The 25,714-nt window shown below is 34.9% G+C and overlaps 5 protein-coding genes across 6 annotated transcripts; 2 read left to right on the top strand and 3 right to left on the bottom strand.

The window, feature by feature from the left end:
- Positions 1–4,585: 4,585 nt before the first annotated feature.
- Positions 4,586–6,171, top strand: HCF153 (high chlorophyll fluorescence 153). The gene is made up of 2 exons (XM_078302370.1): positions 4,586–4,933; positions 5,830–6,171. Exons 1-2 carry the CDS (start codon positions 4,637–4,639, stop codon positions 5,977–5,979), a joined length of 447 nt encoding a protein of 148 aa, XP_078158496.1. The 5' UTR covers positions 4,586–4,636; the 3' UTR covers positions 5,980–6,171.
- Positions 6,172–6,290: 119 nt separating this feature from the next.
- On the bottom strand, positions 6,291–8,758 carry EMB3131 (Pentatricopeptide repeat (PPR-like) superfamily protein). The gene has a single exon (XM_078302369.1). It carries the CDS (start codon positions 8,661–8,663, stop codon positions 6,438–6,440), a length of 2,226 nt encoding a protein of 741 aa, XP_078158495.1. The 5' UTR covers positions 8,664–8,758; the 3' UTR covers positions 6,291–6,437.
- Positions 8,759–9,464: 706 nt separating this feature from the next.
- On the bottom strand, positions 9,465–19,318 carry LOC144554121 (beta-adaptin-like protein C). The gene is made up of 15 exons (XM_078302367.1): positions 19,041–19,318; positions 18,144–18,341; positions 17,678–17,791; positions 17,030–17,280; positions 15,917–16,052; positions 15,315–15,494; positions 15,133–15,225; positions 14,846–15,057; positions 14,579–14,642; positions 14,016–14,195; positions 13,403–13,495; positions 11,971–12,383; positions 11,319–11,508; positions 10,359–10,562; positions 9,465–10,071 (listed from the first exon to the last, which is right to left on the bottom strand). Exons 1-15 carry the CDS (start codon positions 19,125–19,127, stop codon positions 9,775–9,777), a joined length of 2,712 nt encoding a protein of 903 aa, XP_078158493.1. The 5' UTR covers positions 19,128–19,318; the 3' UTR covers positions 9,465–9,774.
- A 2,019-nt stretch (positions 19,319–21,337) lies between these two features.
- On the bottom strand, positions 21,338–22,831 carry LOC144554125 (zinc metalloproteinase aureolysin). Of its 2 annotated transcripts, XM_078302373.1 has the most exons (4): positions 22,696–22,831; positions 22,459–22,563; positions 21,560–21,745; positions 21,338–21,480 (listed from the first exon to the last, which is right to left on the bottom strand). In XM_078302373.1, the coding sequence occupies exons 2-3, from the start codon at positions 22,497–22,499 to the stop codon at positions 21,601–21,603; spliced, it is 186 nt and encodes a 61-aa protein (XP_078158499.1). In that variant the 5' UTR covers positions 22,500–22,563; positions 22,696–22,831; the 3' UTR covers positions 21,338–21,480; positions 21,560–21,600. The 2 variants fall into 2 exon arrangements, with proteins under 2 accessions (XP_078158499.1, XP_078158498.1); XM_078302372.1 differs by lacking the exon at positions 21,338–21,480 and having other exon boundaries at positions 21,497–21,745; positions 22,696–22,829.
- A 250-nt stretch (positions 22,832–23,081) lies between these two features.
- On the top strand, positions 23,082–23,985 carry PSAO (photosystem I subunit O). Its single transcript, XM_078302371.1, has 3 exons — positions 23,082–23,351; positions 23,470–23,649; positions 23,780–23,985. Exons 1-3 carry the CDS (start codon positions 23,230–23,232, stop codon positions 23,874–23,876), a joined length of 399 nt encoding a protein of 132 aa, XP_078158497.1. The 5' UTR covers positions 23,082–23,229; the 3' UTR covers positions 23,877–23,985.
- The last annotated feature ends 1,729 nt before the right edge of the window (positions 23,986–25,714 follow it).

Below are 25,714 nucleotides of genomic sequence, written 5' to 3'. Positions count from 1 at the left end.
CCTTATTTTTTTCATACCTCATCATACCTCATATTTTATATTTTTGTTTTCAAAGTCCAAATTGTCAATCCGAACAGTTCAATAAAATATTTATACTAAAATATGCATGGAGATAAAATTTTATATTTTTTGGAATTTTTTTGCTATTTTTTAAGATAGGTACAAAATCACTGTTTTTGAACCGTTCAAAAAACAGTGATTTTCTACCCATCTTAAAAAATAGCAAAAAAATTCCAAAAAATATAAAATTTCATCCCTAATCATATTTTAGTATGGATATCATGTTGAACGGTTCGGATTGACAATTTAGACTTTGAATATGAAGAAAATGAAGATATAAAATATGAGGTATGATGAGGTATAAAAAAATTTTATACTAAAATTTTTATTTGACCCGAACTGTTCAAAAAACAGTGATTTTCTACCCATCTTAAAAAATAGTAAAAATTTTAAAATGTGCTTGTAGATCAAATTTTACATTTTTTCTAATTATTTTTACTATTTATTAAGATGGATACAAAAATTCAATGGTCTGAATATAGCGATTTTGTCAAATACTTAATAAATAGTAAAAAAATTCAAAAAAATATAAAATTTGATATGCAAGCACATTTTAACATATATATTATATTATATATAGTATATACATATATATATATATATATATATATATACATATACATATACATATATTATATTATATTATATATACATATATTATATTATACATACCTATATATATACATATATATATATTATATTATATTAATTTTTCTTACGGCCATAAAAAATCCGGCATGAAAAATGTTAATTCGGATTATTTGTAGCAGTCTTTCGAATAAATCAAATTATATAGTATTCCATCTATTTTTTAAAAAATATATTAAATAGTTGTAATACTTCAATACAAAAAATAAATAAATTATAAACAAAAACTGAAAAATGAAAAAAAAAGAATCTGAAAAGAAAAATTTCAGAAAAAAAAAATTTCCTAAAAAAAAAAAAAAATCCTAATTCTCGAAAAAATTATTCCAGATTTAGGAAAAAAAAAATCCTAAATCTAGAAAAAATTATTCCGGATTTAGGATCCAATTTCCGGAATTTTTTTTCCGGAAATTTTTTTTTCCGGTTTGGGTAGTTTTTGAAATAAACAAGCGGTTTGGTTAGTTTTTTAAATTTATATTTTTTTTGGATATAAATAAAAAAATCGGCAAAAGTAGTATACTAGTATGTTATTTTTTCAGAACTTTGCAACTATTTTCTATGATGCTGTGGAGATTTTAACACAGCTAATATTGTTGTTTTTCATGAGCAAGAACTAGGGTGTTCTTAAGCTCACCAAAGTGTTTGGTCAGCTTAACTCCAAAACCCATCAAATCGGTTTCAAATGATGAATCTGAATGTTGAAATCCGCCTATCTTACGAATAATGCGTCTACATGTGAAAATTTTAAACATTCGAATTAATTTAGTATAAAGTCAAGCGGTCAAAAAAAGTTCAAAAAATGAATGAACTAAAATTAATTTATTAACCTTCTAATTTTGATCGATTGACTTTATACTAAATTAATTTGAATGTTTAAAATTTTCACATCTAGAAACATCACTCGTAAGGTAGGCGGATTCCAACAGTCCATATTTATCATTTGAAACCGATTTGATAGATTTTAGAGTTAAGCTCACCAAAGTGCACTTTGGTGAGCTTAAGAACACCCTAGTTCTACTCATTTTTCATTATACGTAATTTTGATGTTTTAAGAAAGAAATTTATTTGTATTTAAATTTTCCTCATGCAAAATTTGTAAAAGAAATTATTTTTATTTTTTGTCCAATACGTATTTGTTCAACGCATAGCCCGGAAATAGCTTTAATTTTTTTTTAAAAATGGATAAAAAGTGTCCATAAAATTGAGTTTCTTTAGCGGGATCAACCTTTTCAATTAAAATCAAGCAATTGATTCTGATAGAATTCATATTGAATTACGTACACAAGCTGTTACATAAAAAATTGATGTTCTAAATCAGTATTGAAGTATAATTCAACTTGATTATATTTCATAATAATTTGTGTCAACATCTCTTTTCAGTTTGTTTGAGATGTTGACCAACTCACACCGTCGATTTATTATCATTGTTAAAATAAAAAAAAATTTACACATGTTTTTCATGTAGTTTTAATATTCAATATCAAGTATAATTTAAGAATTGTCTATTCATCGAGGAGGTCCCAACTGATTTGGAAAGATTTTATTTTGAAAAAAACAAATCTGTTGCTTTAAAATTGTAGTTTCGCACACCAGAATCCAACTTTTCAAATGTACTTTTTGCAAATTTCAAAGTGCGTTTGTTGTTGCCTTAGTGAATATAATATTACAATAGGTTGTGATTTAATATTTTTTTTGCCCCCACTGTCATGAATATAATTCTATACGTATTCCACCGTTATAATTCTATGTTTTCGAAGTTCAAAAGTTCAAATTATCGTTTCAAACTGCTCAATATGATATTCATATTAAAATATATTAAGATATCGAATTTAATATTTTTTGAATATTTTTTTTACTATTTTATTAGATGGATACAAAATTACTGTTTTTGAATGGTCAAAAACAGTGATTTTCTATATATTAAAAAAATAGTAATTTTTTTTTAAATGTAAAGTTTGGTCAGCTAGTATATTTTAATATAAATATCATGTTGAGTTATGTTCGAATTAATAGTTTATATTTTGTAATCAGAAAAATATATATATATATATATATATATATAGAGTACGGCTAACGCGCTTCCTCTAGCATATGGGCCGAAATGCTTCCGGTGAAAAGTTGAAATTTCAAAATCCAAAAAATCGATCTGAACCGTTCATCTTCTTCTCCATATTAATATCTGCTTGGAGACCAAATTTTACATTTTTCTGAAATTTTTTACTATTTATTAAGCCATTTTGAAAATCGCTGATCCAACGGTAGCTTCTGATTTTTACTGTTTGGTAAGCCATCGTTGGATCAGCAATTTTCAAAGTGGTTTAATAAATAGTAAAAAATTTCAGAAAAATGTAAAATTTGGTCTCCAAGCAGATATTAATATGGAGAAGAAGATGAACGGTTCAGATCGACTTTTTGGATTTTGAAATTTCAATTTTCCACCGGAAGCATTTCAGCCCATATGCTAGAGGAAGCGCGTTAGCCGTACTCTATATATATATATATATATATATATATATATATATATATATATATATGAGTTAGGCTGGGTGCTATGGATAGCATAGTGGTCTCTATGCTACGGCTCAATATTCGAGTTTCCAAAATCCAAACGGTCGATCCGAACCGTTCATCTTATTCTCCATATTAATATCTGCTTGGAGATCAAATTTTATAATTTTCTGAATTTTTTTACTATTTATTAAGCCACTTTGAAAATCGCTAATCCAACGGTTTTACTGTTTTGTGCAGCCACCGTTGGATCAACAATTTTGTAAAATACTTAATAAATAGTAAAAAAATTCAGAAAAATATAAAATTTGGTCTCCAAGCAGATATTAATATGGAGAATAAAATGAACGGTTCGGATCGACCGTTTGGATTTTGAAAACTTGAATATTGAGCCGTAGCATAGAGGCCTCTATGCTATCCATAGCACCCCAGCCTAACTCTCTCTCTCTCTATATATATATATAAGACACAATGATGCCTCTATGTGGTTAACCCCCCTCGAAACTGTTACACACTTGTATGAATTTTGTGACCATGATATGCTCTGATTAGCTGTCGGTGCTTTCTGGATACCACCGTTGCAATGGTCTGTTAGGAATTTGACTTTCTGACCGTATCCTTTCCTTTAATGTCGTGACGACGTAATCTGGGGTGGAGTCAGATGTTCAATATATGAGATATATGAGGATTAAATTTGAATGAAAATTAATTATATAAAATTTTCATAATGTAAATAAAAATTAATTTTATAATAACCATAACAATTTACTCTAAATTATTTAAAAAATCATATATAATTATAAAAAAGATTTAAAATAAATGAAGTCAATTGATTCCCTGGACGTGACCAATCTTTCTGATTCGAAATTTTATCATCATTATTTTTTTTATTTCTAGCAGAAACAAATATAATATTAGTATATTACAATAGCTAGCTTAAACAAAATGATGCACGCTAAGAAATTAAGAACAAAAAAAAATTCGGTATGTTGAAGTCTTGTATTGCGTTTTTGGGCCATAAATATTTAGTTTAGTAAATTTAATTCAACCATCACTAATTTTGGGCCGGACATAATTTGGATCCGCACTCTGGACCCGGCCCACATTATACCAATTTGCAACCGTTTATTCTACAATGGATGAGTGCCGACCTCTGAGATATCTCATATTTTGCGTGACCGACGTGTCCGATTTCTATTCGGGGTAGCGCAGGGGGCCAGTATTACTTGAGCTTTTATATTCGTGCGGAATACATTTGAACGGTTGTGATTCTCCATAAAGTAACGCAAAATATGAGGTATCTCAGAGGATACGAATTCACAATGGATGGGATAAGAGAACCAACCAAAGAAAAGAAAAATAATTCCTCTTATCTCTGTTTTATTTGTTTCTTAAAACCTCTCTCTCACTCTCCATCTCTGAAATGGAGATGAGGCTTCTCTCTCTCCACACTTCCCCTACCATTCTAACCTCAAAATTCACCACCGGTAATGCTTCCAACAGTCGCTTCTTCTCTTCAGTGCCAGTTACAATCCTCTCAAGTAGAACTCTCCAACTGGAGAGAAGGCACAGAATGTTGGTACCGGTACCGAGAGCAGGTGGGCCACCCAGCACAAACAGTCTCCTCTTCGCTTTCTTACTTCCTTTTTCTCTAATCGTGGGTACAGTTTGGGCAGCCATAAAAATTGGCGACAAACTAGATCAGAAATTTTTGGATGAGGTACTCAGATTGTGTTATGTTGATTGCATGCAATTTTGAAGCCAAAATGGGTTTATATCATCTTGCCCAAATTTCAAATCATAGAGAACTATCAAATGCCTTGAAATTTTGATGGGTGTAGACTCAATTTTGCATAATTCAAGTGTAATTTAGCTGGCACATAAATTACCCCTAAACTAGAATACACAACATATATCATTAGGATACTAGATACAAAAAGTTTACATTTATACTATAGGAGCAAAGCTAGGGTGTGATCTGCTCACTAGGAGAGTTTGGTGAGCACAACTCCAAAAATATATCGGATCGACGTTAAATGCTGAATTAAAACTGTTGAAATCTATTAACTTCATGAGTGATGCATATACATGCAAAATTTTCAAAGTTTCGAGTTTATTTGCTACAAGGTCAAGCGGTCAAAGAAATAATAAAAATTGAATATATAAAACAACTTATAAATTAACTTATAAAATGTTAATTTCTTTGACTGCTTGACCGTGTATCAAATAAATTCGAAACTTTCAAAATTTTGCATGTACATGCATCACTTATGAAGTACATGGTTTTTAATGATTTAGATTTGAGATTTGAAGTCGATTCGATGAACTTTTGGAGTTGTGCTCACCAAACTCTCTTGATGAGCACATCACACCCTAGCTTTATTCATACTATAGCAATATCAAAAATTATACACTATGCTTTATTCCTCAAATGATATTTACTATACCTTTTTGTATTTGGGGGGGAAGGCAAATTCTACACTTTAATTGATTAATATTCTTGTTATGTTGCAACTACTATGTACAATGCCAAACAATCAAACAAGAGAAAAAAAACAAACCCTGATTGTTGAAAGCTGAAGGTGTTAATAATTGATTAATATTCTTCCTTTTCAGATAGAGAGGAACATAGCCATAATGGAGGAGGATGAGATGGAATATGATGAAATATCTGAAGAAATTGAGGATGAAAATGCCGAGGCGGTGGAGAGCGAAGAGCTTGTTTCTGCAACGGCGGCTCAAAGCCAGCCGAAACAGGAACTATGAGTGCAATTGAACTATAGCATCTCTTTAGAACTTTAGATTTGTATTTTGTAGTATACTGGAACTAATGCAATACTAGCAGGAAATATTATTCTCCTCCACGAGTCATAAAAAGAAAATGGAATATTACTAGAGAAATTGTTTATTTTTTTTTGTATTTTCTTTTGCTCCATATCCTTGCTCTTTTTCCCCCCTTCTCTTTCCATTCTAGCTGTACTCTCTTCTCCTTGTAACTTATTTTATTTATTAATGAAAAAGGAAAACAATGCACTAAAGCATACAAAAACTCTTATATAAAATAGTACACTACACAATTTTGCCAGATCAAATACAAATTACTATCTTAATTTTTTTATTTTAGTTTACAAAAAAAAATAATCGTAGATCCAACTTAACAACAGAATTGAACAACTACAACTCTCAGTTGCCAAAAGCTACAATGAAGAGTCAACTATAACATGCTAATCAGGGTTAGTTGCCCATTTCAGATCGGATTCTAGCCCGAAAAACTTCAAACCCGAAATCACTAATCCAGCCGTGACCTTATTCAAATGTTCATTCAATATCTCCTCATAAGCAATACAATTAGCTTCGGTCAATACACCTCGTTCCTGCAAAACAGCAAACACCTTTCGCGCCTCCGCTGAGCTGGCATACTTGCAAAACCCATGTATAATTGCACAGTAGGTTATCTCTTCCAATGGATAGTTAAGTTCAATCATCTCATCTAGTACTGAAACCACCTTATCCGGATTCCTTGTTTTACAAACATTTACTATTGTCAAAGCATATTTAAACTCCATGGGCCCACTTGTCAGAGTTCCCAAGCAATCTCTGACGAGCGCAATAGCAGGGTCAATCTCGCCAATTTTACAAAGCCCTTTGACAAGAGAGCAATAAGCATTTACAGTAGGTGTATATGACCTCTCAATCATAGCATTATAACATGAGCATGCCTCTCTGACATCCCCTTCTTCTACCAAGCAAGGTATTATAAGGCTGTAACTACCGGAATCAGGTAAATACTTTTCTGACCTCTTCATTTCCTCAAATAACAAAATTGCCCTCTTCTGTTCTTTCACCTTGTAAAGGCTTTCTATAAGCATGTTATAGATTTCAACACTACAATATCCCTTCCCTAGCATTTCGTTGAATATCTTAAGTGCATGCAATTCGCTCCCCCCTTTATCCAAAAATAACTTCAAGAAATCAGTCAAATGATCAATTACCGGTAAACCCAAATCGGAAATTCGATCAACCAACCTAAAGAACAAATCCATCTGACCTAAATCAGCATAAAGCACAAGTAACGGAGACACAGTTTCTAACCCCGGCTTGAGCCCGTCTCGAACTACAATTTCAAACAATTTACAAGCCTTATCAACTCTACCTATATTACACAGACCCGAAATAAGAGTGTCATAAATTTTTAAATCTGCCCGGTAACCCATATCCATCATCTCTTGCAAAATACCACAAGCCTGCCCAACCCTTGCTTGGCCCACAAAACCTTCAATTAAAGACCCATACACTGACCGATCGATCAACATCTTTTTTCTTTTCATCTCAGCAAAAAACTCACACCCTTTCTCGACCTTACCATCCTTACAAAGACCTGACACCATGGTTGCGTAACCCATTGCATCAATCTCTAGACCATCCCTCTTCATCTCATCCCAAATTCTTAAACAGCCATCCATGTTTCCTCTATCAGCCATCAACTTAACCATGGCCGTGTAAGCGAACAAATCAGGTTTACAAACGCGCGATCGCATCTGTTCCAACATATCCACAACCTCTTCAACCCGCCCCACCCGGGACAGCCCTTTGACAATAATTGTAAAGGTTATTGCCTCCTCTTTCAACCCATCTTCCCTAAACTCATTATTATAAACTGAGAGTGCCTGATCAACATGCCCCTTTCGTATCAAGGCTTCGAAAAGTCGATTATACAAAAAGACCCTCGGTTTTATCCCAAATTCTGCTCTCATCTTCCGGAATATCTCCAAGGCACGTAACGGGTGACCCGTTTGAGAATGCAACTTCACGAGCACATCGAGTTGCTTCTCAGTAGGGGGTTTACCATGCATGCGCATCAAATCGGGCACTTGATCTGCTAACCCGGGTCGACGGGTAAGAGAAAGGAGGTGTGCGAAAGCATTAAACGAAGCGTAATCATGGCGAAAGCGCTTTTGTTTCCCAGCCCAGAGGAAGAAAGGCGTGGAGAGAGAAGGGGAAAGGGGAGGGCGGGAGCGGAGTACTTCAACAACAAGAGGAGGGGGCACGTGGCGGAGCTTGGAGAGGTCAGCAAGGATCTCAGGGCCCCAACGCTTGTGGAGGCGGAGAGAGGAGAGGATGAAGCGCGCGAGGGGGGAGAGGCGACGGTCGGAGAGGGAAGGGGAGGCGGGAGGATGGAGAGGAGGTGGTGGAGAGGGGGAGTGTGGGTCCCAGTCGGAGAAGGAAAAAGGTTTAGGTGGGGTTTGGTTTGGGGATGGGGAAGAAGAGGGTTTAAAGGGTTTAAGGGGATTGATGCGAGATAAGAGGTGGGAATTGACGATGGGGCGGTGAGGAGAGAAGCGCGCGGCGCGGGGACCGTGGTAGAAGTAGTGCTTACGAAGCACGGATGGTTTAGGTTGAGATGGTGGTGGTGGTGGATTTGTGGTGCTGCTGGTTTCGTGAGGATGCATGTCAAAGTCGCATTGGTCGGAGAAAATGAGCTTCAGAGTAGTTTCAGACAAGAAGTGACAAGTGAGAAAATGACGAAATTCAATAAAATATTAGCCTTAAATTCGGCCCGGCCCGGCCTGGACCAATCCAGACTTTACGAACCTGTGTTCCGCAATATGAGACCGACGCCTTCATTCACCGAGGCCCCAGGGAGCGGAGTAACGGAGGAGATATGCTTGGGTCCAATGTCCATTGGATCCAAAGTGGTTTTTATGAGTTCGGTAATCGTTAGATCTATTTTAGAATTTGTGTATACGAATTTTAAAGTAGACATGAAATTACGGATGCGAATCTTAAAACAGATCCGACGGTTAGCGAACCCATTGGAACCACTTTGGGTCCAATGGACATCGGACCCAAGGTGCTTCCTGCATCCAACGTGCTGACCAAATTCGATCTGATTTTTGATCCGAAATCAGATCTTGGCCGCTCAACCACGTCAAATTTCGTGCATACAATAACTGCTAAACCGGATGCATCAATCTTGACACACGGATTGGATGGCCCAGACCGAACAAAAGTTTGGCCCATCAGATCCCCTCCGTTACCTTCTTTCAATGGTTAAATACCAGTTCCTTGATTTTGTCAAACTGCTTTACCTATCTCTGTGTAAATGAACTTGCAAAAGCCGTCCTACTCTTCACTGTATGCCACACCTCTTAGGTTTATAGTTCATAGAAACAATATCTTCAACAAGCTTCTACAAAGTGCGATGTCCGTTACAATAGCCCTTACAAAAATGAAAACCGGTTGTATACGGATTGACCAAATCAATTAGCAATTATATACTCCAAAATGTGTGCTGAAATAGCAAAATGTACAAACGAAGTATACAGAACTCACTTTAAACAGAAATAACAGCAACACAGATATTAAACCTACTCGATCACTCAGCTGCAACAATAACCGCTAAAAAGAAAACCACAAGTACAAATAATAACCTACCCAATTTGTGCCGACTCCCATCTCTCACAGTACTGTCCGTGAAAAATAGACAAGCTTTGAAAAAAAAAAAATGATAAAGCGAAGACAATTGTCCCAATTTAAAACAGACGTAAACTATATAGTTCATCACATAAGCAAGGTCTCCATTGCCTCGAAAAAGATTGGTGCATACTCTGGGTTTGGTGTCTTGATGGCGCATTTGACACCTGGCACACCGAGTCCAGCTGTGATCTCGATCAGGAAAGGAATCCCACGTGGGATTTTGGTAGAAAGGTACAACACTTCTTTGTTTGCATTTCTTCTCTTCGCCACGAAAAAGACATTTGAAGTTGCCAAGTGCTCGACAGTTGCATCTATACTGTGGATTACAGAGTTCGTGAGGTCCTTTATAACCTCGTTGTCATCAGGAAGGGATTTCCATGTCTGAAAAAAAAAAATACACATTAAGCAAAAGATCTTTCCATCTTTGCCATTTTCCATGGAGTCCGTATATCTCAATTTTCAATTTATCTAAAACCAGGCCAATTTTTTTTTGGTGCCTATTAAGAATGCAGGGGGCCAGTATTATTGTGCTTTGAGATTCGTGCAGAAAAGATTGGAACAGTCCAGATTTTCCACATATCAAGTCTAAAATTTGAGATACTTCAGGGATGCAAATTCTTTTCCATGTTCTTGTCTGCATAAAAATCTGGCATTTTAGGAGGACGTACCTCTAGAAAAATGGATCGTTCCATTTTTCCATCTTCGGAGAAGAACACGTGAAGTGGGATCTTGTCATTGAAGTACCAGACTGGCTGTTGGTTGTTCTTCACAGCAACCTGCAAGAGGCTGCTTGGTGGGCCCGGCATGATGTTCTGGAATAAATTCATGGGCACAAGTGTCCTTGCTGATGTGCCTGGTTGTATTGCAGGAACCTACACAATCCACAATTTTGAACTTTTTAGACCAATAAGCAAATTCTGCATTCTGCTTACAGTTTTTTATCTGTCATTTTCCTTGGAGATTTTTTTTTATAGAAATTATTATTAAATAATAAACGGAAACAGAAAGATGCTGAGGTTTTTGGATAGCATAGATGGATTCAAAAATAATTTCTTTTTTTTCAAACAAAAATTCCAGTCACTCTTTTAAGCAAAATCAAACCCCACTTGGATTCAAAGAAAAAAGTTGGCTCCAAAAAATTGGATCTGAATTTTTTTTTCAGATTCATCTATGCCATCGAAAAATTCAAGCACTCTTTCTGTTTTCCTTTGTTATTTAATAATAATTTCTATAACATAAAAAATTCTCTTTCCCTTGGCTTTCAGAACTTGATGGCTACAGCTCAATTCTTTGTACAAATTTGTTCTCTAATAAAATGCATACAAAGACAGTAACAAAGGGAATAAAACAGAAGAAGATACAAAGAGGTTTTGAACGACAATATTAACATGATCACAAAGGATGACCAAATGTTGCTTTGGCCCGGGAGCTTCTCTTGATCCTTGATAAGTTTGTTTGCTTGAGTTATAATAAGATTCATAACTACTACTTTGTTTCCTACTATCTGAGGTTCTTTTGAGCAACTTTTGATAAGATGCCTGATACTGTACCATGCTGCAATAACCGGTTGGTATAGTAGTGTCAATTAGCCGATACTGAAGGTTAATCTATAAAGAAGCAAACATCACCTGAAGAGGTGCACCAGCCGCTAGACCGAATGAGTTTTTGTTGAATTGTATCATGAAACCATCCAGTGCAACTTGTGAACTATTCTCAAACAATAAGCTGTAGAATATCTGGCCTTCTTGTCTCACAAGCTGTGCACTTATCTGAAGACCCTGGCCGGTTGAAGATGGCACTAATACTGGCAACGGAGGCCTAAAAAGAGAAAAAGGAAACAATACAGTATTCACACTTCAGCTTGATTATGCACATAGTAACATTGCTAGTTTCAAGAACCAACAAATGTCCATCTACCTTATTTTAAATTTACCATATTTCATGGAATTTTTCATGTTATAACAAACACCCACTAATTTTTGAGATTTGAAAGTTTTCAAAAGGCAAGAATAAACAAAAAGCCCACCAAGCAAATTTAAATGTCAGGATCTATGTTTGGACAGGATTGTCAAAAGTGCTTTAAATTACTAAATAACAAAGGTCAGGGGCAACCTTAAATCACTTTTGTTTCTTAAGTTACCCTAAGAAGGTTGCAATATGACAAACATTGGTGCTATGCCAAATCAGAAGAATAGATTGAGTGTGATATTGATGAATAAGACATAAACCAAGTAATCAAATCTAGTAAAAAAAATAAAAAATCACAAGTCCCTGACTTACGCTGCTGGGGTAGCTGTCTCATCAGCTGGTACAATTGCACTGTTGTCCATGCCCATCAAGTCACCAAGTAAGTCTGGCAGTGGTGCAGCAGCAGCAGGCCCTGTAGGAGGGGCCCGTGATGCAGTCTGACTGGTCGAAGCAACAGCAGAAGCAGAAGCTGTAGGGGAGCCACCGGAGACCACATGAGAAGGCGTCTCTGAGTATGCTGTCTCACTGTTCCCATCAAGGTACTCCTCTTCATCAGTTTTGGCAGTTACAACCTTGGCACGCGTGACAAACACCTCTGGAGGCTTGTGGTAGACTGACGAGAGGGTGGCAATATTTGCTAGCAGTTCGTCCAGCAGGGACGGCTCAAGTAGGTTCGAGTCGTCGCTTATGACAGGTTTCTCTGCCAGAACAATGTCCTTGGCAGCCTAACAAGATGATAAAATTATAGATTTAATCAAATAGGAATTATAATCAAAGAACAATTTCACAACCAGATGAACATTGGATCTATGAAGGTATCATTTAACTATGTGAAATTTATTCTAAAAAAGAAAGCCAATTAAGCTCAATTATTCCACATATTGTGTAGTTCAATACAAGAAATCTGTAAAATAATTATAAGTGGACCACGGCTGGAAGACAGTAGTGAAATATTTTGTACCAAAACACTCATGTAGTTGTAGAGCATCCTACCTAGTGGTTTGCTAACGGGTTACCCGTGACCCGTTCCGGGTAATCCGTTAGGGGTAACGGGTAGGGCGGGTAGACGGGTAGGACGGGTACGGGTACAACCCGCAACGGGTAGACGGGTAGTTTTCCCAAAACCTCTACCCTACCCGTTTATTACCCGTACCCGTTGCGGGTTGACGGGTACGGGTATCCCGGGTACGGGCGGGTTTTTTTTTCTGTTTTTTTTTTCTTTTCTGTTTTTTCTGAATTTTTATGCTTTGAGATTCGTGCCAAGTTAAAGGACATATCCTAGAGTCCGTTTAGATATAGGGGTCCGTTTTGAGATTCATGCCAAATTAAAATTGACGACTCAGATCTCATTGACTCATTCTACTCAGTCAGGTATTGCACTGGATCTGAATTCTATAGGGGTCAAATTTGAGATTCATGCCAAATTAAAATTGACGACTCAGATCTCATTCTACTCAGTCAGGTATTGCACTGGATCTGAATTCTAAAAGTAGGCCGCCAAAAAAATTTTGAAATTCAAATTTTGTAACGGGTCAGGTACGGGTACAGGTATGCGGGTAGACGGGTACGGGTTGGCGGGTAGACGGGTACGGGTACAACGGGTTTTTTTCAAAATTATGTTGTCCGGTCCGTTTATTACCCGTCTACCCGTTTGTACCCGGGTAACGGGTACCACGGGTAACGGGTACGGGTACCACGGGTAACGGGTACGGGCAAAACGGGTTTAGCAAACCTCTAATCCTACCTCAGGATCAGTAGAAAGAAGGCGCCAGTAAATGTAAGCACGATCCCGCAAATCAGGGTTGTCTGTCTCCACAGTGGCATTGTTCAGAACAGCCTACAAAAACAAATAAATTATGGTTTATTAAATATGGAGTCATGAATGCTCATACTTTGGTTACATTCCCATTCAGATCTATCTTGGACCTCAGAACACAGAGCAGATACTGTTCAACCACAAGCCCTTAAATTTAACGAAAGGATAGGACATATGCATGTCCAGCAATTCAAATAAAAACTATTTTTTATCATTTTACATTGTTCATAAATCTCATGCGTTTAACAAATGTGCATCAAAACAATCAAGAAAACCTGTTACTAGTTTTTATATATGCCATGACTCATTCCTTAAAGCTGACTCATCATCTAATACTGCTACAAGGAGTACATAGTATAGCAGATCAGTAATCGTTTCTCTTTTGAAAATAAAACAAGAAGGAAACCTTCATTCACAAACTATCATGACATGGAATTGCCCGTTTCTATCAACCAAGTACCAATAAGGATAACTTGAGTAATAATTGAATTGGAAAAAAAAGGTAAGAAAGACCAAAAAGAAATGTGAAATAAACAAGTACCTGAATCATCTGCTGTGGCACGTCAGTTGGCTTCTTAAGGAATAACTTCACAGTTGCAGTGAGCAGTTGTAGCTGAACCATTGCAGGCTCTTCTGGGAAGGTTTCCAGAAAGCTTTCAAGGAGCTCGTCAGCATTATCAATTCTCTCCGCATATTCCCCGATTATCCAAATCATTGAAGCCTATGTTACATATAACACATCAGTTAGCTAATTAAATTGCCAGGCCAATAAACATGCAAAATTGATATAAGATTGCCTTTTTTTAAAAAAATTTGCCCCACTCCTACCCCAACTTGTTTGGGACTAAAGGCTTGGTTGTTGTTGAATTTGGCGCTACTCAGACAGCAACCAAAGGACTAGGGATTTTTTACAGCCTTACTTGTCCAACTCTGGGTCAACCAAAACATCAACCAGCTTTACTTAACAGGAGCTTAATTCCCATAGATATTTTGAAAGATACTTTCAGGATAGCACTTGGATTTTTCCAATAAAACAAAATAAACAATACCATTAGGATTACACTGGTTATTAGTTTGACCTGAAATATCATGTTAAGGGTTTACCTTGGCCTCTGGTTCATCCAATGTGTCCAAGCTCTCACATAGTGTTGCAATGATGGACTCGTAGCTACAAGAAATAACAAAAAATCATCACATAAGATAAAAATGCTAAGCTCCTGGCTGTGCTTACATAAGCTCATAACAATACTAAAGAAACATAATAAAGTGTCAGAGAAACTTTTATTTTCTCCAGAATTTTTATTGGTAGCAATACCTACCAGACTATAATGGCAAGTAACACGGAATGGAAATCAATGTAATGGAGCTTACGTATTGGGATAACGCCTGAAGATATCCTTGATCACAATTATGGCCTCTTGAACGACGTAATTAACTTTTATTTTAATTAGCTCAAGCAAGACACTGATACATCGCTCAGCAGCTCTATCCAGCTTGATGGCACAACGGCCAATTGCACGTACAGCTTTTCTGACAAAATCGACATCTACTTCTGTTGCATACTCTTTAAACTCCAACAAAACCTACACAATTCAATAGTTATTATACATTTATAATGGTATAATTAGCCTGTCCTAGAGAAAATGCTGATGCTATACCTGATCGATGTTGCGGTCCGAAGCAAGCTTTATCATGATCTCTAATTTCTCCATCTTAACATAAATAGGATCATTGTACTTGCAGAAGAACACCTAAACAATAAATCTATTCTTTAGTATCAATATGTAAACTTAAAAGTTGAATAAAAAAAACGGGTGTAGAATTAGGAAAGCCAACTCACCTTAATTTCATGGGAAAGGATAGTTGGCCTCTTTTGCACTATGAGGTTGATGTTGCGCAATGCGACATACTGGATTTCAGGCTCAGCTGAAAGAAGTGTTACAAGAGGTGGCGCCATTTTCTTGCAAAGGTTTCTAATCACATCTGTACTTGTAATCATTTCCATTTGCAAAAGAATCATCTACAGACAAAATTTTGAACTTCACAGCTTACAACAAGGTACAGAAAACTTTTAAGTTGGTTTACAACAAGCACTTGTTATTTTAGTTTTTAATGAAGGTTTAGGGTTTTGGCAGCCTGTTAGGTTAAGGTACATCAGTCATTTTTTGTGGTTGCAGAGGATTCCTATTGATTTTCTTTTTTGCTGGACATTGTGTTAAACTTCGTTTCTATGTTCTAGTAATATAGAAACTGGTAGCTTGCTACTTATATCACAAATAGTACAAAAGAAATACTCATATATAAACACTCTCTAAAATAATAACAACCCATCTTACAATCCAGAAAGTTTGAATATAGGCATACAGTTTGATTCAGAGATTTTAGGAACCAAAAAAAAAATATTGGTGAAACAAGCAAGGATATACAGAAGGAAAGTCATACTTTGACAGCAGAAAGCACGACTGCACAGTTTGCATGTTGGAGACGGGGTGTGACTCTCTCCACAATATTCTCCGCTTCACGGGCATCGGGTGCTTTATACCTCGCCAAAGCATCCAAGATGAACACCTGACCCCATCTGACAGACAGAATTTAGACATCAAGTCCAGTTCAGAGTAGATTATTGCAGATATTGAATAGGAAGACAAAAATGCTATCTAGGTAGCAATGATGTTAAACCCATTAAAAGCCGGGAGGTGGGTGGGAAAAAGGTTTTATATTTGGGATGAAAATTAGAAAATATGTTGGCACTCTCCAGCAAAATGTCAAAAACATCATATGTACCATGCAAAAATAGTAACATATGCAGGCGTTACAGATCATAGGATGCATTGCATCTATCTCACGAGGCCCGAGTGAGATCCTCTTCAAACTCCCTTTCTTTTACAAACCAAAACATGCTCAAACTTTTTTTTTGAGTAAAGGTTGGAGGTCAAGCCACCTAACTATTTAACATCAACAAGGGATTCCCCCATCCGGGTTTCGAACCTGTGACCTCCCACACATGGAGAGCATTGCCTTTGCCACTAGACCAAAGGCTGGTTCTCAAACATGCTCAAACTAATTCTCCTCCATTGTAATACTTACAAAATACAAAAGATATAAAGGTTAAGATGAAAATTTTACAGGACACATATTTACCATATTATACAGAACCATATAAGAAACTACTTCTTTTCTTTACATGACACATATGTTGATGTCTTGTAGGACCATATATGAAATTTCTTAAATAAGCTTTCTAACTCAAAACCTAAAATACAATACCTCATCGTCACTACTAGTATCTTAACTATCTTTAAGATACTTAAAGACAAAAGCCAGTTGATCAATTTTCATTGGTAAAAAAATATTATGTATAAAAATGACTATTAAGCTTTGTTTCTCAAAGTCATTCAAAAAGTTTTAGCTGTTTGATTAAAATTTGTGCATACACTTATTACACAATTTATTTGACCTTAAATTTTAACTGGAATGTAGTTTCAAAAACAGAAATGACACAGTTTGCAAAAGAAAAAAAAAATAAAGAAAACTATTAGATCCTTAGTATCTTACTCGGTGCATTCATTCAAGGCAGTAAGAAGCTTAGACAGAGTGTGACTAGTTATCTCAAATATCGGCCTAGCACTATTCTCTTGGATTTCTGCAAGGGCAGCTACAGCATTTGCCACCACCATTGGATTATTGTCAGAGATCAAGTCCTTTAGGTTCTCCAAGAAACCCCTATCTTCCACTAGTTCCGCATTTATGTCATAGAGCTTGGCAACACAGATGGCTGCGGTCTTTCTGACATAGGGATCGTCATCCTGTATAAATAATATAAATATTTCATGTTCACAAATAAATAATAATATATAACACACATAATGAACATACTGGGTTGTAATTGACATGAACTCAATTGTACTGTATCTTGTCTTGTGCTGGTTCGATGTTTTTTGTGGTTGTTTCTGCAATTATTACTATTTTGTGGTTTCTTCTGTGATTTGGAGATTCTATGCAATTATAATCTAAACAAGAACAGTACAATCATAGTATATACAATTCCGGATCCAAGATCACCATGTACATGAACAATTTTAGTAGCCAAAGTTGAGTTTTTAGTTGAATACAGATATCTTGTAACATGCATATGTTCAGTGACCTCCTACACATGCTAATGTTCTACAAAGGAAACTATAAAAAATGCATACAAAATCAAACCTTGAGACATCTCTGAAGGGGATCACATAGGTATTCAGTGATTTTATCAACCCGAATACAACCCATAGTCCTGACAGCCAATGCTCGAATCAAGGGATTAGGATCTTGTGAATCCTATGAGGTAGCAAGTAAAATAAAATAATTACAATGTTAGCACCCATTTCAATGCCAAGTAGTCACAAATTATAAACACTCAAATGTCTTTTTCGCTGTGTATGCTAAATTTGTTTTGATGTTCTTTGCTCATTTTTTAAAAACTATTTTCCAAGTATTCTACTTAGTTCAGTCAGAAATTATCCAGTAGAGGTTCAAACTTGCTAGTACGCCACCATTTTGTAGGTAGATCCTTTGCAACTAAATTAACAAATAAGCTTAGCATGCTTAGCATAGAGCTTAAACACATAAAAAAACTGACAATACTATAAAAGCTAATTCAAAATTATTGAACAGTAGAAGTAATACCAACCTTGACAAATGTATTTACGGCAAGTATAGCTAGGTCAGGTTGGCTCTTGGCATAATTAATCAGATACAGATAAACAAGCTTCTTCAACTCAAGATTCTCAGTTTGCATGCAATTTACGACATCTGTGAATAGTGAAGAGACATCTTTTCCTACCGTCATAGCTGCTATGACCTTTTTCACTGCATCTTTTCTCTTATCCTATAATTACATAAACACCACAGTGAGCTTGAAGAGAATAATTCAAAATTTGTACTGAGATTCACATAGTAATTTGCTCAACAGGGACAGTAGTTCTACCAATTCCTAGAAGTATTCTTATTTCTGCTTGTATAATTTCTAAAATTTAGATTCTGTTTCTAGTCAAACGGAAACTAATGATACCTTCTCACTCTTCTCATTTTTTTTACAAAGAATAAAAGTTTAAATGATACAACTTTCTCAAGGAATCTTACTACTTGGTCAGTTTACTAAATGTGTACTTGTCAGAACGCTCAATTAACTCTCAAATAAGCACACACAGAGAGAGAGGGAGAGATATTTCAAAAGAGGGAACTGAAAGAGTTTCAGAGCTTTTACATGAAATAATTTGGACTAGTTAACAGGAAATTACAATTCAGACTTCTGCTCCTTGGAGATGATACTGAAGAAATCATTTATTTCTTCTAATATGCTGTTTAATAATGTCCTAGATAATTTCGAGAAAGCAGTCACAATCACTAGATTCAAAATCACAAAATTTTTAAGATAGCAGCGCAAGAGATCTGAACAGTTCGTCTGGATCTGGCGCCAATTAATCGAACTAAGATCGTTTCGGATCCAATGATTATTACCAGTATATCAACAGAGAAAATTACATGATCTAACTACAGCAAGCGAGAGATCTAGAGAGAGTCGAACCTTGTACTGAGAGTTGAGCTCCTCCTTGAGCTCAGGGATCTCTCCCTTCTTCGTAGTTGAGAAGTACTTCGAATCATGGCCGCTCATTCTTCTCTTCCAATCAGAGAGAGCGAGAGGAAGGGAGAGAGATGGGGTATTCTCCTGAGGAAGATCGATGAAGAACAAAGAGAGAGCGGAGATAGAGAGGAAGAAAGGGAAGAGAGCTGGCGGGGTCAATGGACACTAGTCTTATGGTTTGGTTCGGTTCGATCGGTTTCGGACCAAAAGGTGTGAAACTCGAGCGACTCGCTCGGGTCCAGTTCCGAGTTGTGGTCGTGCTCCTCTGAATCCATATCCTCTGAGGTAGCATAATATTTCTGTTTAGATCATGGCCGTCCGATCGGAATACGGGCCAATCCGACCGAAAGTGGAAAGCAAGGGATCCTTTAATAGTCGTGCGGATTCTGATTTGACCATCCAGATCCAAACAGAAATATTTTGTTACCTTAGATGATACCAATTCTGCTCCTCTCCGGTTCCCAAGTAAGACTAATGAAGCCGGGAGATCGTGTAAAATTAATGGTATCTTATTTGAACTGTTAGATTCGTATTGAGATTTGTGTAAAATTAAAATTACAAATTATCTCGTAAATTTAAACGGATACATCAAATCGAATTTGCATCCTCTTCGTTTCCTTAGACCAGAGAGCAACCAAAATTATGACATTTTGCCTTTTTCAAGTTTTTTTATTCTTTTTCTCCTTTTTTTTTTTTTTTTGAGAAAATCAAGCAGTCCCTTTTTTCATTTATATGTGGATATCACTTAAATTTTCTTTTTTATTTTAACAATTAGGATTTTTAAAAATAGTTTAAATGTAAAAATGTAATGAACATTATAAGCATATGATCAATATCAACTATCAAGTGAATTAATTTTAATGGTTCTTATTTTATTATCAAACATTATTTAAATTGTATGAAATCTAATTGTTCGGTTACCTATACATCCAATAAACTATCTATAATTTTCATTTTCATTTATTATTATTATTTTAAATTATTGTCAAAATTGTTAAAACAAGCACTTGTTATGTGAGCTACTTCAAATAGATTATATTAAATTTCATGCAGATATATATTGTTGAATAGGACGTACAGACATTAACATATAATGATAAATAACTTTGTTTCTTGGCCTCATGGGTCAAACATGTTACATGCACATTCATTAAAAATTGTGCACACATGAGCATAAATATCGCTAATTAATTGTAAGTTGAAAAGTTTATTTTACTTGAGGTCATACATATTAGATCAAACTTGGAGAAAAAATATGACTTAAATGCCATGTTTCATATGATTAATGGTGTAAAGTTAATCAATTTGTTGCAAATCATACAATCATAAAAACTGATACATATTTTTCAAATATTATCAATTATACACACACCGAAAAATAATCACTATATCTATGTTTAAAGATTTTGTAAAGGTCGTTAGAGATATTTATTAGGTGTGTCATATAGTTTTAAAGTAAATCTGAACAATTCAAATTTTGTAGATACTAAGAGTATCTACATCTCAGTAATTCAAATGAGTTTCTAAATAACTGTTAACTACTTTGTAGAAATTAAAGTTTTTAACTCTCACATATCTGAAACTCATTTTAGAGTTTCTATTAAGCCATGTCAGCAACTAATTAAAAAGGAGAAACTTTCCTGTATAGTTTTTAAATAAGAAACTCTCCCACATCTCTGAAACTGGATTAAAAACTGCTATATCAGATTAAAAACTCTAATAGTTTCAGGGATGTAGATGCTCTAATACAACAATAACAAAAATAACAACAATAATAATGATAAATAGGTGAGGCTATAGTAATATGTATATTATATATTGACCCATACTATAGATTAAAATGCCAATTTTAAAAATCCAAACAATCAATCCGAAATTTGCATTACTATATATGGATCAAACTATTGTTTGGGATTTAATTTAGTTGGTTAATTTGTTTAAAAAATCGGTTAATTTGTAGGTTAATTGACCAAAATATGCATTATGGCATGGTTCATTTAGGGTCGAAATTATTTACGAATTACGATATGCACTACTTTAAATAGCTCTAGAGTCTGTATCATTTGAAAATAGTGAAATTATAGATATGTTTTATATTTATTTGAAAACCATATTAAAGCTAAAATAATGACTTAATTATAAAATGAGAAAGTAAATACACACTATTTTTTGATAAAAATATTACCAGCTTACATAAGAAAATTTCATTTCTTTTTCAATGGTAGACACCATAAATTATTTGAATTACCTGACACAATTTCATGATGCCAAATATGCTACAGTATTAACTTACTGAGGTTTCAAAAAATTTCAGATAATTTTAACTTTATTTTTTTTTAGGACTTGATACATGGCAGTAAGCTCTTTCAGCAAAAAGCAAAAACTAATCTAATTCACAAATTTAAACCAGTTCTTTTACCTCATCAGGGCACATTTCTCACAAAATAATATTCTGTTGCTACTCTTTATATCAAAATTTATTGACCTATTTTCTCTGAAAAAGTTAATTTCTTTTCCAATTAGCCACCGCCTTTTCAACAATAGACTCAGCCTCTTTCACCTCTTGTACAGTAAATTTGTGCTCGATAATGCCAAGCGGGCCTGGTCGTAAGACATCAATGACAGTCTCTACATCTTGCTCGAGTTGCCTGAAGAAAATATATAAAAAATGAATTTTGCACAAGTGATCCTATCAAGTATATTTAACATTCTGATACACAATTTCTAAGATTTAGTCAAGTGCTATGGTACAGTCAAAAAAGTGTTCGCTTTGCTTAAGAAAACTAATCAATTTTGTACTGTGCTTAATACCAGCAACTAGTAATGCATAACAGCATGACTGGTACTGGTACTGTGATAGAATTAGGTCTCCAGGTGTGCTTGATTCTGACCTTGGAGGACAATTTCATGTGTGCCCTGGAAAATTTCCTAAAAGAGAATTTCTAAAAAGAACGAAGGAGTTTTAAAAATAATTCGGTCAAAAACATTAATTTTATCTTTTTACTTGCATCCTCTACCAAACATGTCATGTATCTCCACTTTCAGAAAGAGGAAAGAAGAGGGAACTGAGTGCAATGAGAACGGCAATTAATGCAAATTTTAGTATAGTAACCTTTAGAACGAAGAATACATGCCCAAATTGGGTATGAAATTGAATGTTTAGGGATTTTGCAGCTACATGTGACAAGTTTTCATTCTGTACTGGTAAGAAACTGACATCAAGATAAAAGTTCAGGGTAATTTAGTCAAATTCCTTACTAATTCTATTTAATTGATGGCATTATTAATCTCATCTAGTATGGTACCAGTAACATCTGTTCTAATAGATGCCACCCAGCAACAGTTAGCACAATTAAGGTACCTTACAACTCTCGGCAATTGCCTCAGCAAATAAGAAGCCATCAGAGTATTTATTCTCGCTTCTCTTCTGTTCTCCTTTTATCTTTAAATAAAACCTGAAATTAACCTGAAATCTCCAAGGAAAGCCAGAAACCCTATGTTAAATAAACTCCAGCCTAGTTCGTTCAACAGAAATAAATATATATTATATGCACGGAATCAGATCCGTAATACAACAGCTGAATCGGAAGAGACTCACTTTGATTCTTCAAAAGAAATGGCAAAGGTGGATGTGATCGGAAGAGAGATTTGGGAATAGCGTGATGTACGGCTTGAAACAGTACATTGGGATCAAGGTCTTTGATCGATGCTAAAGAAGTAAAGAAAGAGAAGAAGGGAGCGTTCGATAAGCATCAAGAGTCGTGTCTATAATTTCAAGATCGTGTGAATCGTGTTTGCGCGAATCTTATTATTAATCGGACGGTCCCTGTTCCCGTAAAGACAGAGAGGCAGAGCGCTAGGCTATTTTTTTTGAATGATCGAGGTGTACAGTTGCGTAGAGGGACCACCAGAGATGACTGGATGTCTGGATCGATCGATTGGGATTATCCTTATCCACAATAATCCACGTGGCAGAGCCAGATTAGTCTATTTATCTTAAACCGAATCTAATTCATCCAGGAGAAGTGATCCACATCACAAGTTCTCTCAATCAATCTGAATTTTTTTCTCATTATTACCTCCATATTATAATTCAAAACACACACAAACTCCCCTTCTCACCTCAAACTAAATGGCAGCCATGGCAACCAGCACCATTACAGGTCTGGGTTCTTCCCTTTCTCTTTCTCGCCCTTCTTCAAAGGCTTTCTTGACTTCCAGGCGGTCATCTCGCCGCAATGTCGTCACTTGCAAGTAATTTTTTTTTTTTTTAAAATCCATCAACTATTTATTTTTCTTTTGTAAAACTTTTATGGATATATCATATATTATTGTACATAACTAACATTAGTTCATATATATGTTGTGACAGCTTTCCAAGCAATTGGCTCAGGAGAGACTTGAATGTGATCGGGTTCGGTCTGATCGGTTGGCTTGCACCGTCTAGCATTCCGGCGATCAACGGCAACAGCCTAAGCGGACTATTCTTCTCTAGCATCGGAGAGGAGCTAGCGCACTTCCCCACGGGACCCGCTCTCACTTCCCCCTTCTGGTATGTGTTACATAATTAAACTCTTTGAATATTGCCTTTTATTTTATTTCTTAAAGTTATATAATTATATTGTATCAGAAAAAAATATATTCTGGTAATTTAAATTTTGATGGGTCTTTTTAATTTGTAGGTTGTGGTTGGTGACATGGCATTTGGGGCTATTCATTTCCCTTACTTTTGGTCAAATTGGCTTCAAAGGAAGGACTGAGGGTTACTTTGATAAATAATTGAAATTAGATGTCATTAGTTTCTCTCTCCATGTGTAATTGTGTTTTAAAATCATTGTATAGAGTTCTCTCTACCTCCAGTTCTAATGTATTTAAGAATTATGCTGCATGCTTGTTTATTAAGATTTGCCTGAAGCCAAAAATAATAAAATGAAGATTCTCACTCGTAACCATTTCAATATGATAAACAACAATCAATTAATACATAGCCTTAAAATTTACTATGTTACTGGACCTTGACCTAAATTATTGAATTCTATTTATAAAAAAAAAGGTAATTACTTTCATTTTATTTTCAAGTTTATAAATAGTTTTTTTTTTTTAACATTAGTTTCCAATGACAAATTTTAATGATTTTGTTATTATTTAATAATAATGAGTTAGGTAAAATTTTATTATTTGTTATGATTTACTTGTGCAAGATCAATATGCCCAAAAAGTAGCACACTAAAGTTTATCTAGCTCTAGCTCTAATTTGTTAATTTCTAGAAACTCATGGGCTTGTGTGAACAAACTCCAAATATCATAAAAATTTAAATGGATACATTACTTGTGAAGAAATAAAAAGATCTATAGTATGAATTTGAATTTTGAAATATAAATTAAAAGAAAAATTGTAGCAACTACGGTGAATAGGAACTCAAACATTTAGTATTAGGATTATAGTACCCGAATTAATTAACAGAGTCTAAACCACAGCACCAGCATTCATTTGCACATACAGAGAAAAGCACAAAGAAAACAAGAACATTTTGTTATAGTTCTTATTCCAGTCTTAATTCAGCAATATTCAGAAAAAATCAATAAATTCTTGTTTAGAGAATGACTCCAATGCAAATGGCGGTTTGTATAGAGTTGGAATGATTATCTCACCATTTATTTTAAGCGGCATCATCAGGCTATCTACTTGAACTACCTTAGTCATGGAACAACTATCTCCTTGTAGTTATGGTACAAGTTCATGTTATTAACTTTGATTTTCTCTAATATTTTATTCTAGTAAATCTGTTTAATTAGTTGAATTGTTGTTATATATTTTTTACTTTTGATATAGCTAAACAAAGATGTATATATATAGATCATGATATGCTGTATTTTCATGACATATATATATTTTGGATATATGATTGATGACTCATGTTAAATATAAGATGATCATACAAATTTGATTCTCCATTCATATAGTAGTTTACTCATGAAAATTGTGTCTTTAAAACAATAATAGTTGTATTTACGCATTGAATTGTCTTCGATAGTAGTTATTTCATAGAATTTTGTTGTTCTTTGCACTAGTGGAAAAACATGAATCAGGATCGGCCTATCTGGATCGGTTATATGAAACAACCGATACTAATACCTATCTGGATCGGTTTTCTGAACAAAACCGATCCTAAAAACTAGTTAGATCGGGTTTTTTAGTCAACCGATCCTAATTTGTGAACTATCCGGATCGGTTTTTTATAAAACCGATCCTGATACTATCAGGATCGGTTGTTCTAGAAAACCGATCCTAATAGTTAAACTATTAGGATCGGTTGTTCTAAAAAACCGATCCTGATAGTATCAGGATCAGTTGTTCTAAAAAACCGATCATAATAGTTAAACTATTAGGATCGGTTGTTTAGAACAACTGATCCTGATACAATTTTTTTTTTCAAAATTGGTTCTGCAAAAAAAAAAAAAAAAAAAAAAATCAGGGTCGGTTTTTTATAAAGAACCGATCCTGATACTATTAGGATCGGTTTTTTATAAAAAACCGACCCTGATTTTTTTTTTTTTTTTTTTTTTTTTTTTTTTTTTTTTTTTACAGAACCAATTTTGAAAAAAAAAAATTGTAT

The sequence above is a fragment of the Carex rostrata genome, chromosome 5 (assembly GCF_964058835.1).
Source record: "Carex rostrata chromosome 5, lpCarRost1.2, whole genome shotgun sequence".
In the NCBI taxonomy this organism is placed as follows: Eukaryota; Viridiplantae; Streptophyta; class Magnoliopsida; order Poales; family Cyperaceae; genus Carex; species Carex rostrata.
This window is presented reverse-complemented; position numbering and strand designations above follow the sequence as displayed.

Excerpts from the sequence above, each read along its gene's own strand:
- HCF153 (XM_078302370.1), top strand. The coding sequence starts at position 4,637 with ATGGAGATGAGGCTTCTCTCTCTCCACACTTCCCCTACCATTCTAACC. Across the intron at positions 4,934-5,829 it reads ATCAGAAATTTTTGGATGAG|ATAGAGAGGAACATAGCCAT; the intron begins GTACTCAGATTG and ends CTTCCTTTTCAG.
- EMB3131 (XM_078302369.1), bottom strand. The coding sequence starts at position 8,663 with ATGCATCCTCACGAAACCAGCAGCACCACAAATCCACCACCACCACCA.
- LOC144554121 (XM_078302367.1), bottom strand. The coding sequence starts at position 19,127 with ATGAGCGGCCATGATTCGAAGTACTTCTCAACTACGAAGAAGGGAGAG. Across the intron at positions 15,495-15,916 it reads TCGTGCTTTCTGCTGTCAAA|ATGATTCTTTTGCAAATGGA; the intron begins GTATGACTTTCC and ends TTTTGTCTGTAG. Across the intron at positions 15,058-15,132 it reads CGGACCGCAACATCGATCAG|GTTTTGTTGGAGTTTAAAGA; the intron begins GTATAGCATCAG and ends TGAATTGTGTAG.
- LOC144554125 (XM_078302373.1), bottom strand. The coding sequence starts at position 22,499 with ATGGCTTCTTATTTGCTGAGGCAATTGCCGAGAGTTGTAAG. Across the intron at positions 21,746-22,458 it reads CAATTGCCGAGAGTTGTAAG|GCAACTCGAGCAAGATGTAG; the intron begins GTACCTTAATTG and ends TATTTTCTTCAG.
- PSAO (XM_078302371.1), top strand. The coding sequence starts at position 23,230 with ATGGCAGCCATGGCAACCAGCACCATTACAGGTCTGGGTTCTTCCCTT. Across the intron at positions 23,352-23,469 it reads CGCAATGTCGTCACTTGCAA|CTTTCCAAGCAATTGGCTCA; the intron begins GTAATTTTTTTT and ends ATGTTGTGACAG. Across the intron at positions 23,650-23,779 it reads GCTCTCACTTCCCCCTTCTG|GTTGTGGTTGGTGACATGGC; the intron begins GTATGTGTTACA and ends TTTAATTTGTAG.